The 13,585-nt window shown below is 44.5% G+C and overlaps 1 protein-coding gene across 1 annotated transcript in view; it reads right to left on the reverse strand.

Annotated features, from left to right (window-relative positions):
• Nucleotides 1-2,731: 2,731 nt before the first annotated feature.
• Nucleotides 2,732-13,585, reverse strand: part of NRAP (nebulin related anchoring protein) — a 417,859-nt gene continuing 407,005 nt past the window's right edge. The window contains exons 41-42 of the mRNA XM_078643841.1: nt 4,777-4,929; nt 2,732-4,198 (exon numbers count right to left, since the gene is read on the reverse strand). Coding sequence (XP_078499967.1) covers nt 4,097-4,198; nt 4,777-4,929 — 255 coding nt within the window. The 3' untranslated portion in view covers nt 2,732-4,096. The remainder of the gene's footprint in view (nt 4,199-4,776; nt 4,930-13,585) is intronic.

Genomic DNA, 13,585 nt, shown 5'->3' on the forward strand with positions numbered 1-13,585 from the left:
TCAATTGGTGTAAGCCCACTCAATCATGTTTGGAAGGGGAGCACAGGCACTTTATCAGAATTAACAGTGCACAGAGCTCTAGGTCTAGCAAAATGGGGTTGAGAACAAGTAAAAAATCTGGGGTGACTTGACAGAAAAGGTGAATTTCCTAAAGGTGGAAAGTGTTTGGAAATCTTCATTGTAGGAGAAGATGATTATAGGAAAGTTGATGGTGCCGATGATAGGGTATGTGGTGTCATATGTGGGTCTAGGCATGGATATGTTTTGATGATCAGATATGGTGTTTGGAGGTCTGTGTTTTGTCTGTTGGTGTTGATTATATTGTCCAAGAAGTAGTTGATGTCAACTGATGTTTTTACTGAGTGCAGAAGAAGAAGGGGGTGTGAGTTGATGTGTGTTTGGCATCATTGATAACAGGCTTGCTCCCAAGGTGGCTTTAGAATTGTCTTCAGTTTAGATGCCAGCTTTGGCATCTTTGAGAGTGTATGCCAATTTCCCCAGGAGATTATGGCATTACAGTATGTAGCTGTAGAACGAAAAGCCGCAATTAATGTTGAATAACTGCACTGCAGCAGCATCCCACCAATGGGCTTGTCCCATTAATTACTAATGAGGTGAAATCCACCTCTTGAGACAGAAAAAGGAACATGAAATTCTTGTAAGGATGCCCCTACCTCCCTCTTCACCCAACGCTAAGTAACATACTACCAACTTTGACAGCTTCCTGGGCATGAACTCCAGACTTAATCTCGTTTAAAACTTTTCCTGCCTCCGTCAACTGATTCACCGGGACTTCATTCTTTGGCACCCTTTGTTGACAACTTCGTCTTTGCAGCCACCTCCTCAGAGGATGCTACCTTTCCAGAAATCTTTTAAGTCAGAAGGAAATTCTTTGACCAGGACCACCCTGGTCCTTGCATTCGACCAGCTTTCCATCATGGTGGAGTGGTGTGGCTCACTGGTTAGAGGTGGCAGACCCGTAAGCAGAGAAGGGCCCGGGACCAGGGTTCAATTCCTGACGCGGCAGGGTCGTGGACCAGGGTCAAAACGGACTTGATAAATCTCGCCTCAGTGCCTACTCTAACCAGGGAACACACTCGGCAACTCTGGGCATTAAGCTTGCCTCATCTCTACAACGGCCCCCCACAGACGCCAGGGATGCCTGGTTTCACCTTGGAGATACCCAGAAAGGGACCATCTCACAGGGAAAACCAGGATGGGTTCCCCAGCGGTCTTCAGCACCAGGATACTCCTTGGAGTCGCAGTGCGCTTTACATGTACACCCACATTTACATTTACATGGTAGGACTTAAAACTTATTTTTGTCCTGGCCTAGTGTGCCCTCTAGAGGATGTGAATGCTGTCAACAATGCAGCTAATTTGGAAGTTGGTGGGAAAACAAATACTATGCAAACTTTCTGCAAATTTGGAACACTTTTTTTTAATTGGTAGGTGACATTTTATTTTAGTTTTATAGAAAATACTCAATAGAGATTTTATTTGACAAGGATACATTTGGGTACTGTACACTTCTTAGTCCAGGCTGGTGGCAGGATAACCTTCCACCAATGCCTGTGTGATGGTTAAAGCATTTTGCACTTTCTACTTTTTTGTGCACTTCATAAATCTGTGAGAAGAACGTTTTTAGTCCTTGTTTGGCGCTCTTTTTCTTTTAACAGGCACTTTAACATTAGGAAGCGATATGGTCAGTAGTTAACTTTGTGACGGTGTTAAGTGTGTGCCCAGTTATTGTATGATATCAGTCGCTGCTGCCGTAATTGACCCACTGAATGTTTTTTAATGATGCATGTGTTATTACTGTTCGCCCATTTACTATTATCTGTAATAGGATGTTACTGTGATTGATCCATTGAATGTTTTTATTGATATCTGCATCAATATTTTATTCTTTTATGACTGTTGAAGCCGAAAAAGATGTATGGAATGAATTAATGAATACTAAAATCATGTAGCATTGCAATCCACAAGAGTTAAAGAATTGTAGTGAGGCTGGGGAGGCAAAGTAACTATACATGATGATCGCGAGAAAAGGGACGTGAACGGAATATCATTCTTGCTGCAGTAAATACCGATGGAATAAAGTTGTAATATTGAGGAATATCCAGCATAAGAATAAAATATTTGTGTGCTTATTACTTCCTTATTTTGTTTTATTTGTGAAGGAAGACAGAGGTGCTGCATCCTGTTCACAGGCAGTAATGTACTAGAAAAAGGAAGGTCTTTAAGAATGTAGAATGTAGTGGAAGAAGTGTAATAAAACCAGAAGAGTGAGGTGTTGCTGGTGGAGTGTGCTGTATTGTTCGTATCACCTGTGCTCATTAAAGATATATCCATGTGATTTCCTCTTACTCTTAGCTGTGCTCAAACCCCGCTTTGTCATAATAGCAGCACATTGCTCAGCCGCACGTATAGTACTTACACAAAAGCAAAGCTCCACTTTTGCACTACTTTCTCTGTCATTATTTCCTGATTAATGCCCTCTCAACACAACCTGCTTTACACTCTCCACTTCCAATACCTTGTGTCAAGCCCACTGTGACACAGCCGAGGGCACTTCTACAGCTGCCACTCAAACACTGCCCCATGCTCCACATATCTGTCACACCACCAACACCCTTTCAATCCATACATGTATGCATGTGCACGTCTTCTGAGAGGAAAATGATAGATCTTCAGGACCACAATGGAGGCGACCAAACACAATATGAAAAACATTGACAACGACAATGTGCAGTTTATTATTCAGCATTTTCAGGTCGGTCACTTTTTTATTTTTGTGTACATGCTATATCCATTTTCTTTTCATGATAAAAGACATATTACAGTTCCTTGTCCATCGAACTCACTTTCACCAATCTTCTGCTACTGACCCCCTGCCTTTGAGAAACTAACTCACCTCTTCAATCTTTTAGCCCTCCAAGCCACGGCAGGAGATGCCCGAAAGTAATATTAATGTATTATTCATGTTAGGTTTCCTTTTGCCTTTTTTTACAGCACTCTAAATAGCAGGTGTTACTATTATACCTACTCTATGGAACTCCTGTTATCGAGAATGAAGAAAGGCTAGGTTGGTCTTAGTAAATATTAGACAGATAATATAAAGATATTGCAGTTACAACAGGAGTTGGTAAAAGCCAAGTAGAAAATAAAAACATATTCTTTCAACATTATTACCTTCAATGTATTAGTCAATTGGCACCGATGGTCATTGCTGATGCAAAGATGTCTGCTTCCCCAGACATTTGCCACCTTCACACACACTGTCCTCCAAACAGGGGTAATATTTGCTGCTACTGGGAAAAGTCTGTGCCTCCTGCTGGAGATTCCCTTGCTAACAGCCTTGCCTTGACGTACATTCAGCCCTCCTTGTAAAAGGTTATTTGAGATCCACAATTCCAACATAATTTGAGATCTCTTCAAGACCATACCTGGCACTTCCCAACATTCTATCGAAGTCTTTGTTTACAGATTATATCTCTATAATCTATAACGTTCTTTAAACACCATAACTATTTTGAATAATTAGTACATAATAAACAATTATCCACACATATTATTTTGCATTAAGTAAAATATTGCACTTTCCTGACCTGTAGGGAAGCCATAATAAAAAATATAACACCTCTTAGAGAAGCCAGAGTTCAAGGTGTTTGTAAAACCGAGACTCTGTTCATTTATTTGATATAAATACCTTGAGATTTCTACTTCTGAAAAATAATAGTTGTTACTTTATTTTAGTACAAAGCTGAACCCGCCAGTCCTCTAGTACTAATGTCGTGTGCAACTTTCAATAAACTCTTCACTATACACAATTCGGCAAGTTGGGACACATCCACTCAAAGAGCAAGAGAATTAGGAAATTGTCAGTTACGACATATGCATTATGCGAGATGATTTCCTTAAAATCACCCAAGCTGCAGCTCAGCCGCCTAGCTAAAAACAGATGAGTTGAAATGATTCTGACATCCGTGGTAGCCGGGCAAGTATGTGGCACTAAAATGTTTCTTTTCCTGTAGTGCGTCCTGTTCTTTATTACTGCATTGCCCGCTTCCATATCCCATAGCTCTCAGAGTCTTCATTGCTTCTTTGGCAGCATTTTCTTCCTTCTGACTTGAAGCATCTCAGAGGCATCTGGATTGACACCAAGTTGGTGGTAGGGGTCATCTCCTGCTTGAGTCTGTGATAAACAGAAAGCAGAGGGGAAAAATAAACTCACGTTGGACAGAAAGCAGATAATTAGAGAACAGGCCCAAATCTATACTTCCGAATCTGTGAAGTTATTGTTGACTAAGCATATACCAATAAAATGTTGATGTGCATCCATCATGGTTTTAACTTATGGTAGACTACACTGTCAACACTAGCCACAACCATTTGGAGAATCAGTGGCCAGATACAGGATTCCTCAAGCAAAGCCGGCTTAGACTTCGCCATCAGATACCTGGTGGTTCTCCCACTTAGAAATGCAGTAAAGAACTACGGGTTTGGTGTGGTGGGACACCCGCCATGCCCTAGGTGTGGTGGGAGACCCGCCATGCCCTAGGTGTGGTGGGACACCCACCATGCCCTAATTGATGCACTAAAACATGAGACGGTGGGCAGCGTCAAGGACAATGAACAATGGAGCGAGTCCTGCCTCTACAACACTGAAGTGTAAGTGCTCTTGAATGCAAGATTGTGACATGTCAACATTTAGCTGAAGTAAAGGAAGCTAACCATAATATGAGACTTCGAAAAATAAGTATTTACTCTCACCTTAGTATGCTGGTCTTGTGCAGAGGAGGGCCGGGGGTCCACTTCCTGAGCGTATGCCAGCTCTGCGGCCCTTCGGGCCATCTCCACTTTATGAGATCCCGGAGGAGTCCAGCCAATGCCCCTGATCCAGTTCAAATCAGACTTGTATTTCACCTGCATATGTAGAATAAATATCAAATATGAGTGATTTCTCTTCCAGTTTAAATTGTACAGTCCCAACTTTACAGTACATCGCACACGGGCCAGGAAACAGCAGTTTCAAGAGCAAAAGCCCTTGTCTAGGGACCAGTACAAATGTATTAATCCACTTAGTACTTGATAGTAATGATGTGTCTCCTCCACTTTCAAGGAAGGCATTGTGTGGTCAGTTCTGAATATATATTTTGGCCTGCTCTGGGAATGGTCAGGGATGGTATGGTATGGTACAGTACAGTACGGTATGGTTTGCTATATGCTTTATGGGTCTGTATGCTAAGCTGTGAGGTAAGATACGATTCACACATTGTTGTATTCTAGCACTACCTATTATAAGGGTGTCAATTACATTAGATTTTATGGGAACCTAAATATGCCTTAGCTTTAAAATCAAAAAGTTAAATCTGAGTGGATGAAAGCATTATGGGACTCCGTAGAGTCACCTTAGAATATAGATGTATGTGTGGCTACTGGCTCCGAAGATAATAAGGGATGTCGTCTATTAAACATGCTGGAAGTGAACTTTGAGATAGGGTTGTAAACCGAGATAAAGAGTCCATTCTAGAAATAACTGGGGTGAACATCGCTGAAGCCCAGTCTAAGGTAGGAAAAGACACATCTCAAACTCAAGGACGTCAATTCACAAAAATGCTAGGGGTAGTGGAAGAGACATCATGCACCCTTCGATCCCCAAATGATGCCAGATTTCAGCCTTGGCCTGGTTGCAACATTAGGCCCTCAGAAATTGGCATAAACAGAATGGCATGAAGTAAAATTACTAAAAACGAAACAGTTCCTTTAAGTCCTGTTTATGTTTTTTCCTGTGATTGCCTTTGTGTCCTCCTGAGACGAGGCTTGTGCGGCCCGTGCCAGGGCTACCAAAGAACAAGCCAGGGATAGCACCTGCGACACCTGGGTACCCATAATTGATGTCCAAAAAGAACCTCATGTCTTGAGATGAAAGAATCTACTTTCGTGTTTATGGCTTGACAGGACTCAAATCTTAACACCTTGGCTACGGCAGGAATTCTGCCGCTGTGCTGGACATTCCAATCGCAGGCGTGTCTCGGACTGCCCCCGGCCGCCGTGCGCCCACGCCCACCGTGACTCATGATGGCCAGGGGCCGTCATGAGCACTGAAGGGGTTAAGAAACAGATAAAATTTAAAACAAAAACAAATACAAAGCATGTCTTGTTTACAAACACTCAGGAAACATATGAGCTTGAGAGAAGTAGGTACCTCAAAGCCATCCTGAAAGTCTCACTTCTCAATAATTTTCTCCCTAGTCCTCGAAACAGACTTTTGTAGTTTTTGAGTGATCTTCGGTAGAAGCAGCTTGAGGAGGACACTGGCTTATTAGACTTCAGACATTTCACTTCGATACACGTATTAGGCTAGCAGGGATTTTTCATCGCATCCTTCTCTTCAATGAAGACAAGCAGGATGAGTAAATCCATACATTGGACCAAAAAGGGGATACTATAACTCAAACTGTGTAATAGGGCAACCTGCTGAGCTATACTTCAGGTACCTTTATAAGGAAAAGTGTAGGGAGGTTTCGTGATTACAGTAAGGCTCTGTCTTAATAACCCTACAGAGCGGGAAACGTCGTTTACAACGCGGTCGTCACATCACGATGCCATTACATCGTGGTTTTTAGAACGCAAGTCATTACAATGACTTGCGCTGGATGGCGCTCTAGGACAAGGAATAGTATAATTTACTATCCAACACCTTTCCTACTGTATGTAGACCGGAGTTGGAATAGTAAATTATACTACTCCTAAGCCCAGCGCCCTCCAACGCAAGTCGTTGTAACGACTTGCGTTGTAAAAACCGTGATGTAATGGCATGCGATGCATTAGCATGCATTGTAATGTCATACAACCCTACAGAGCTATTTATTACCAGTTTAGACCCTGGTAAGCTGATAAATCGTAAATGTGGACACTAGGCCACGCATCTTATTTTGTGTAATACTTTTTATTTCTGTAAAGTTGGGAATCTCCTTGCCCACATTCACATTAAATATAATTAGGGCTCCCGGTTTTCCGTTTAAACGGATTTTTACATATAAATACAGACGGAAAACAATTTTTCCTTTGTCTGTATTTATATGTAAAAACGGCAAAATACTAGTAAATTTTGCCAGTGCTTCAGCCTAGAGTTGCAACGCGCCTGGTCCTTTTGTTGCTGCCCCAGCCCTTGTTTTGAATTCTGCATGTATTTTTGTGGCCTCAGGGGACAGATTAATGGCGCGCAACGCCGATGGGCTCAAAGAGCTTCAGACACCCCCGCCCGCCCCCCCCTCGTGTATGTCAGCCCGGAACAGACCGCTTCACTGGCACACACACAGCGGCACCCGAGTACCTCACAGGTCTTTAAAAGACCATTTATATGCTAACGAGGCTTAATTTCGTGTTCTCACCCCTTCTTAGCATCCCTGCAGCTCCGCTCGGCATACTGCTGGGAGAATTAGCCCCCCCACATCCCCCCATAATGTTTTGTTACCCCCACCCGAAATGTGGCTCTAGTTCCGCCTCTGTGGTGTCAGGTAGTACGTGCTGCTTATCTGTTTCCCTTCACACAGACGCTGCCCAACTTCGTGAGCAGACCCAGGACCTCACCGCGACCAGGTATTAACTCCCCCTGCGCCATTGGTTACTCTCACACAAACGTGCCTATACTTATACTTACCCTTTTTCCTCCAGCTACCGGCGCACAGTTCCCCCGAATGCCACAAGCCACGCATCCCTGCTTGGCTTCCTGTAAGTGTTCATCCAATCATTTATTATTGTGGAACACGATCCCACCTAGAATTTTTCCCAACTTTCACAATAGGCACCCCCAATCTCACTCTTCTTCCCTTTCTGGCCACCACCACCACCACCATTCCCTAAACACAGTATACCTTTACGAGTTAGACCCTTGAGTGCTGCTGCACCCTCACTTCCCGCCCCCCAGGTGAACCACACTCATTCTTCCCTTCATCCTTCCACAGCACTGTACTTATCGACAACCCCGTCCTGATGACGATCCCGACCAAAGGGGATCGAAACGCCGTCGACCACACAGCTTGAATTAAAAGACGCATATGACACATTCAGCTCTTACAAGAAACTAACCCTTTCCAAGTGACTGTAACTTGTACTGTAATTGAAGCTGTAATTGATGTATACAATATACTCTATGCGCCACCAAATGCTGTTTTTTAAGCACTTGCACCTTTTTATTTCAATTTAAACTGTATATAGCACCTTGCACCAAGTGCCACTGGGTTGTCACAAGATCTAATCTTTACAGTGCTGTTCCTAACTGTAAATGTACATCTAATACCCCTTGTCCTTGGTGAATAATACCACCTTTCTTCAAAATCCAATTTGACTCCTTGTCTCTGTTCTCAGTAATGTCTTTAAGCATACATAATTGAAATTGTCTCTCAATAATACCTGTTGGGAATTGTTTTTTGTTTACATAACATACCCATCCCAACGTGGTTTATGGGTTTCCTCCTGTTCTTCCTATAACTATTAGGAGCAGCCTGCCCGCTGCGAGAGGAGTACCTCTGTGTACTCGATCTAGTTTACCTCATTAATTTAGGTACACATCTGCCCAGGACCCCCTGGCCTGCACAAGATGTCCAAGGAGTCCCTCACTTATTCAGAGGAATACATCCAATCTAGACTTACGGGGCCCTCATTATTGTCAGGCCCTCAACAGTCTACATCGACCCCCACTACCCCCAACTCTTCCCGAGTCCTTTTGGATCAACTGGAGAAACTAAAGAAGAAACAGATCAGAACGGATCTACATGCACGTATGCTTACAGATTACCTACGGTCTGGTGTAATTCCTCTAGGCCTACAAATCCGGAACACCCCGGCTATATTCACACAGGACCCCAAATTTCGAGTCAGCTTTAGCCACCTAGCGACGACCTGCTCTCGCCACTGGATGGTCTTGGGAATAGACACAGCGATAGAACATAGCCGCCAAGAACTTCAAGAAATTGAAGAGCTGGAAAAACGCATCCTAGAAGATTCTACCATCACTGACGCAAAAAACCTCCTGGAAAAAATACACAACTCTATTGCAACCTTTAACACCTTCGAGGTCAACAAGAAGATCAATAAAATTGAGAAAGATATCAGAAACTATAAGAATGAAAATACATACCCTTATCTAAACGAGGAGTTCTATAATACACATCAGAACCAGCCTAGATCACAAAACTGGGGCCGTTACAGAAACAATCAGCGTGTTACCTTTTCCGTCTCCTCAAACAGCTCAGGTGAAGACACAGATGCCAGCACCTCCGGCCCACAGCCACTACTCCCACCCGGTTTTTTAGGACGGGGCCGAGGTCGCGGCCAACATCCACAACCACAAAATCGTCAAACAAGGGCCAAGCAGTACCAACCTCCAACACCGGGCAACAGGCAAACCCGCAACCGGTACTACCAGTGGGGACAACCACAACAATGAACACGGGAACCACAAATACAGTAACGTCCATCCCCATCTTCAACCTGTCGGACCACAACCTGACACCACTTGAAACCAAACTTCTGTCACGTGGTCTCTCCTTCGTGCCAACGGTTAGAACAAATTTCCTGGATCTCCAAGCAAGCCTCCTGAAATTCTTCAGAAGAATCAGACTTAAATACTTCTTCTCGGACAAACCAGACACCAGTTGGGTAGAAGTTTCCCCTTTTCGCCCCCCCTCTACCTTTAATCCTCCCTCGCACCATATGCCACCCGAAATTTTGACCTTTGAAAAGCTGGTCCTTAAAGAAGTCATGGAACTCAAGACCTCTCCACGCTACGTCCCCTACAACCTGCCACGAGAAGAAAAAGAAGCACTTACCACTCTCCAAAATAATCCGGGGATAGTCATCAAACCCGCGGACAAGGGAGGAGGTATTGTTGTCCTCAACAACACCGAATATGATCGAGAGGTGGAACGTCAACTCACGAACCACGACCATTACCGTGCTCTGACTAAAGATCCATTAACAGACATTAGACAAAAGATTCTCTCCATAACTACCTCGGCAAGGGACAATAACATCATCACCAAAAAAGAATTTGAGTTCCTGAACAACCAACACCCTAGGACCCCGATCCTTTACGTACTTCCCAAAATACACAAAGATGCCAGAAACCCTCCTGGTCGCCCGATTGTATCAGGGTGCGGCTCCATTTTGGAACCCCTTGGCAAATATGTGGACTCTATGATTAAAGAGTTTGTACCCATCACAGACACCTACATCCGGGACACGATGGATCTAATTAACACGATCGAAGACCAACCGTTCGATATGGACAATCAAATCATGGCCAGTCTGGACATCGAGTCCCTCTACACGAACATTCCCCACTGTGAAGGACTCGAGGTAATCAAAAATCTTCTGAACTCCAGACCACAACCATCCAAGATTCCAACTGATTTCATTATGGACCTTCTAAGAGTGGCACTCCAAAACAACTACTTTATGTACAAGAATACCTACTACCTACAAATCAAGGGAGTAGCGATGGGGGCTTGCTTTGCTCCAAATTTTGCCATCCTCTATGTACATGCCCTTGAGAAATCACTGTTCCTCAACCAAATCAATCCACATCGACCCCAGATCCACCTGTGGCGTCGATACAGCGACGATATTTTACTATTTTGGAATGGCTCAGCTAACTCTCTACAACCATGCATTGACTGGCTAAATTCTTCCCAGGAACACCTTAAATTCACCCACGAAACTAAAACCAACGACCTACACTTCCTTGATGTAACTATACATGCGGAGGAAGGCAAAATTGGAACTGTACTGTACCGCAAACCAACTGAACGCAACACCTTGTTGCACTACTCAAGTAACCACCCCAGAGGCCTACGCGATGGTCTCCCATTTGGCCAATTCCTCCGCATCCGGAGAAATTGCAAATGGAGAAAGGATTACTTTAGAGAAGCAGACATCTTAGGCTCCAAATTGATCAACAGGGGATACCCCAGACGACTGGTTAAGCAGGCCAAGAAAAGGGCATGGTACAACCACCGGGAGGATCTACTGAAGCCAAATCTTAACAAACCTACTCTAAAGAGGATTCCCTTTGTCTCAGTTTTCAGCCCAGACAGCAATAAAGTAGCCAAAATAATCAAAAAGAACTGGACTGTTCTACGATCAGAAGAACAATTCAATGAACCACCATTGTTCTCATACAAGAGAGGCAACAACATTGCCAACCACCTCGTTCGTGCCATTACTTGGCCGACTTCTGGCACCGAAAAAAACACCATCACAGCGGCATGGGGCCTGCCCCCGGTCATCGGGCACTTCAAATGCCAATCATGCAGCGTGTGCGAGTTGACTTCTAACACCAAGGAATTCAAATATAAAGACCAGACACACCATCTCACCCATCAGTCCAACTGCAAGACCCAAAACGTTATTTACGCTATCCGATGCCCATGCGACCTGATCTACATCGGCCAGACAACCCAAATGGTGAAACTGCGGATCATACAACACAAGAGCAGAATCAACTGCAAGGTACTTACAGCACCCCTGGTCTCACATTTCATTGAGCACTCCCACATGGACTCGGATCTCAGATGGCAAGTCATTGAGAAACCCACCTTACCCCTCAGAGGAGGTAACATGACTGCCCTGCTCAACAGAGCCGAATGTAAATGGATCGCGAGGGTGGACTCGGTGAATCATGGGCTCAACACCCTTGACGAATGGACCAGTACTATTTCCATCTAACCCCCCGCCCTGGCCTTCCCTCCTGCTTACACGCCCTGGGTCAACACCAATGGTCTAAGATAATATTATCCCTGTACCGTAACCTGATGATTGACCATTGCTCTGAAATTTAGTTCCCTCTTTATATAAGAGGCTTGTCCCACCCATAATGTGACTTTGTAATTAACCACCCGGTTTCATACCTTGACCTATTTTATGTTAAACCCCTTTAATTAACTAGTAATACCTTGTGAATCTATGTTGCTGAACATTACAACGTAACTCAGAACTTTGCCTCTAAGCGACAGTTGATTTATCAATGTGCGAAACAGTTATTGTGTCAGGTTTCTTTGCGTTCACTCTGATATGTAACTAACGCATTTTTGTCCAATCATGTGTCTCGCTACCAAGCGCCCTTCTCCAATGTGTCCGCCCTGGTTCTGACACTTCCTGTTTCTCTGGTTTCCTTAGGAACCGTTCGCCTCCCCGCCCTGACCCCGCCCACCTCGCAGCACCACTCCAATCACCTCGCGACACATCTGCATTCAGTCGCAGATCCCGCCCCCGGCACACGCCCACTTCCCCGCCTCCCCCTCGCGGCATCCTTCATATCTCCAAGTACACGGTGCAGATGCGGTCTGTTATCGCATTCATTGCTGACTGACCTCGCCAGATGAGCCTCCGCCTTCTGTGCCCTTAAATCTTCAGGTAAGCGCCTCTCCCCTGGACAGAGACCACGCCCTTAGCTCGCGCTGCTCAATTGCACGCCTGTTCCACAACGGTGGCATTTCTCCCGATTGACCGCACGCTATCTGTTTCCCTTCACACAGACGCTGCCCAACTTCGTGAGCAGACCCAGGACCTCACCGCGACCAGGTATTAACTCCCCCTGCGCCATTGGTTACTCTCACACAAACGTGCCTATACTTATACTTACCCTTTTTCCTCCAGCTACCGGCGCACAGTTCCCCCGAATGCCACAAGCCACGCATCCCTGCTTGGCTTCCTGTAAGTGTTCATCCAATCATTTATTATTGTGGAACACGATCCCACCTAGAATTTTTCCCAACTTTCACAATAGGCACCCCCAATCTCACTCTTCTTCCCTTTCTGGCCAAAACCACCACCACCATTCCCTAAACACAGTATACCTTTACGAGTTAGACCCTTGAGTGCTGCTGCACCCTCACTTCCCGCCCCCCAGGTGAACCACACTCATTCTTCCCTTCATCCTTCCACAGCACTGTACTTATCGACAACCCCGTCCTGATGACGATCCCGACCAAAGGGGATCGAAACGCCGTCGACCACACAGCTTGAATTAAAAGACGCATATGACACATTCAGCTCTTACAAGAAACTAACCCTTTCCAAGTGACTGTAACTTGTACTGTAATTGAAGCTGTAATTGATGTATACAATATACTCTATGCGCCACCAAATGCTGTTTTTTAAGCACTTGCACCTTTTTATTTCACTTTAAACTGTATATAGCACCTTGCACCAAGTGCCACTGGGTTGTCACAAGATCTAATCTTTACAGTGCTGTTCCTAACTGTAAATGTACATCTAATACCCCTTGTCCTTGGTGAATAATACCACCTTTCTTCAAAATCCAATTTGACTCCTTGTCTCTGTTCTCAGTAATGTCTTTAAGCATACATAATTGAAATTGTCTCTCAATAATACCTGTTGGGAATTGTTTTTTGTTTACATAGATTTGAAAGCTAGCACAGTGCTTCTCGGCAGGACGCAGCGCTGTACTGAGTATCATTCCTTCTCAGTAACAGACGCCTCTGCATCTGATGATGAGGCTACACATCGTAGAAGAAAAGTACTCCGAGGATCAGATGCGTCGTCTTCAGAGACC

This window comes from Lissotriton helveticus, chromosome 5_1 (genome assembly GCF_964261635.1).
Source record: "Lissotriton helveticus chromosome 5_1, aLisHel1.1, whole genome shotgun sequence".
Taxonomy (NCBI): Eukaryota; Metazoa; Chordata; class Amphibia; order Caudata; family Salamandridae; genus Lissotriton; species Lissotriton helveticus.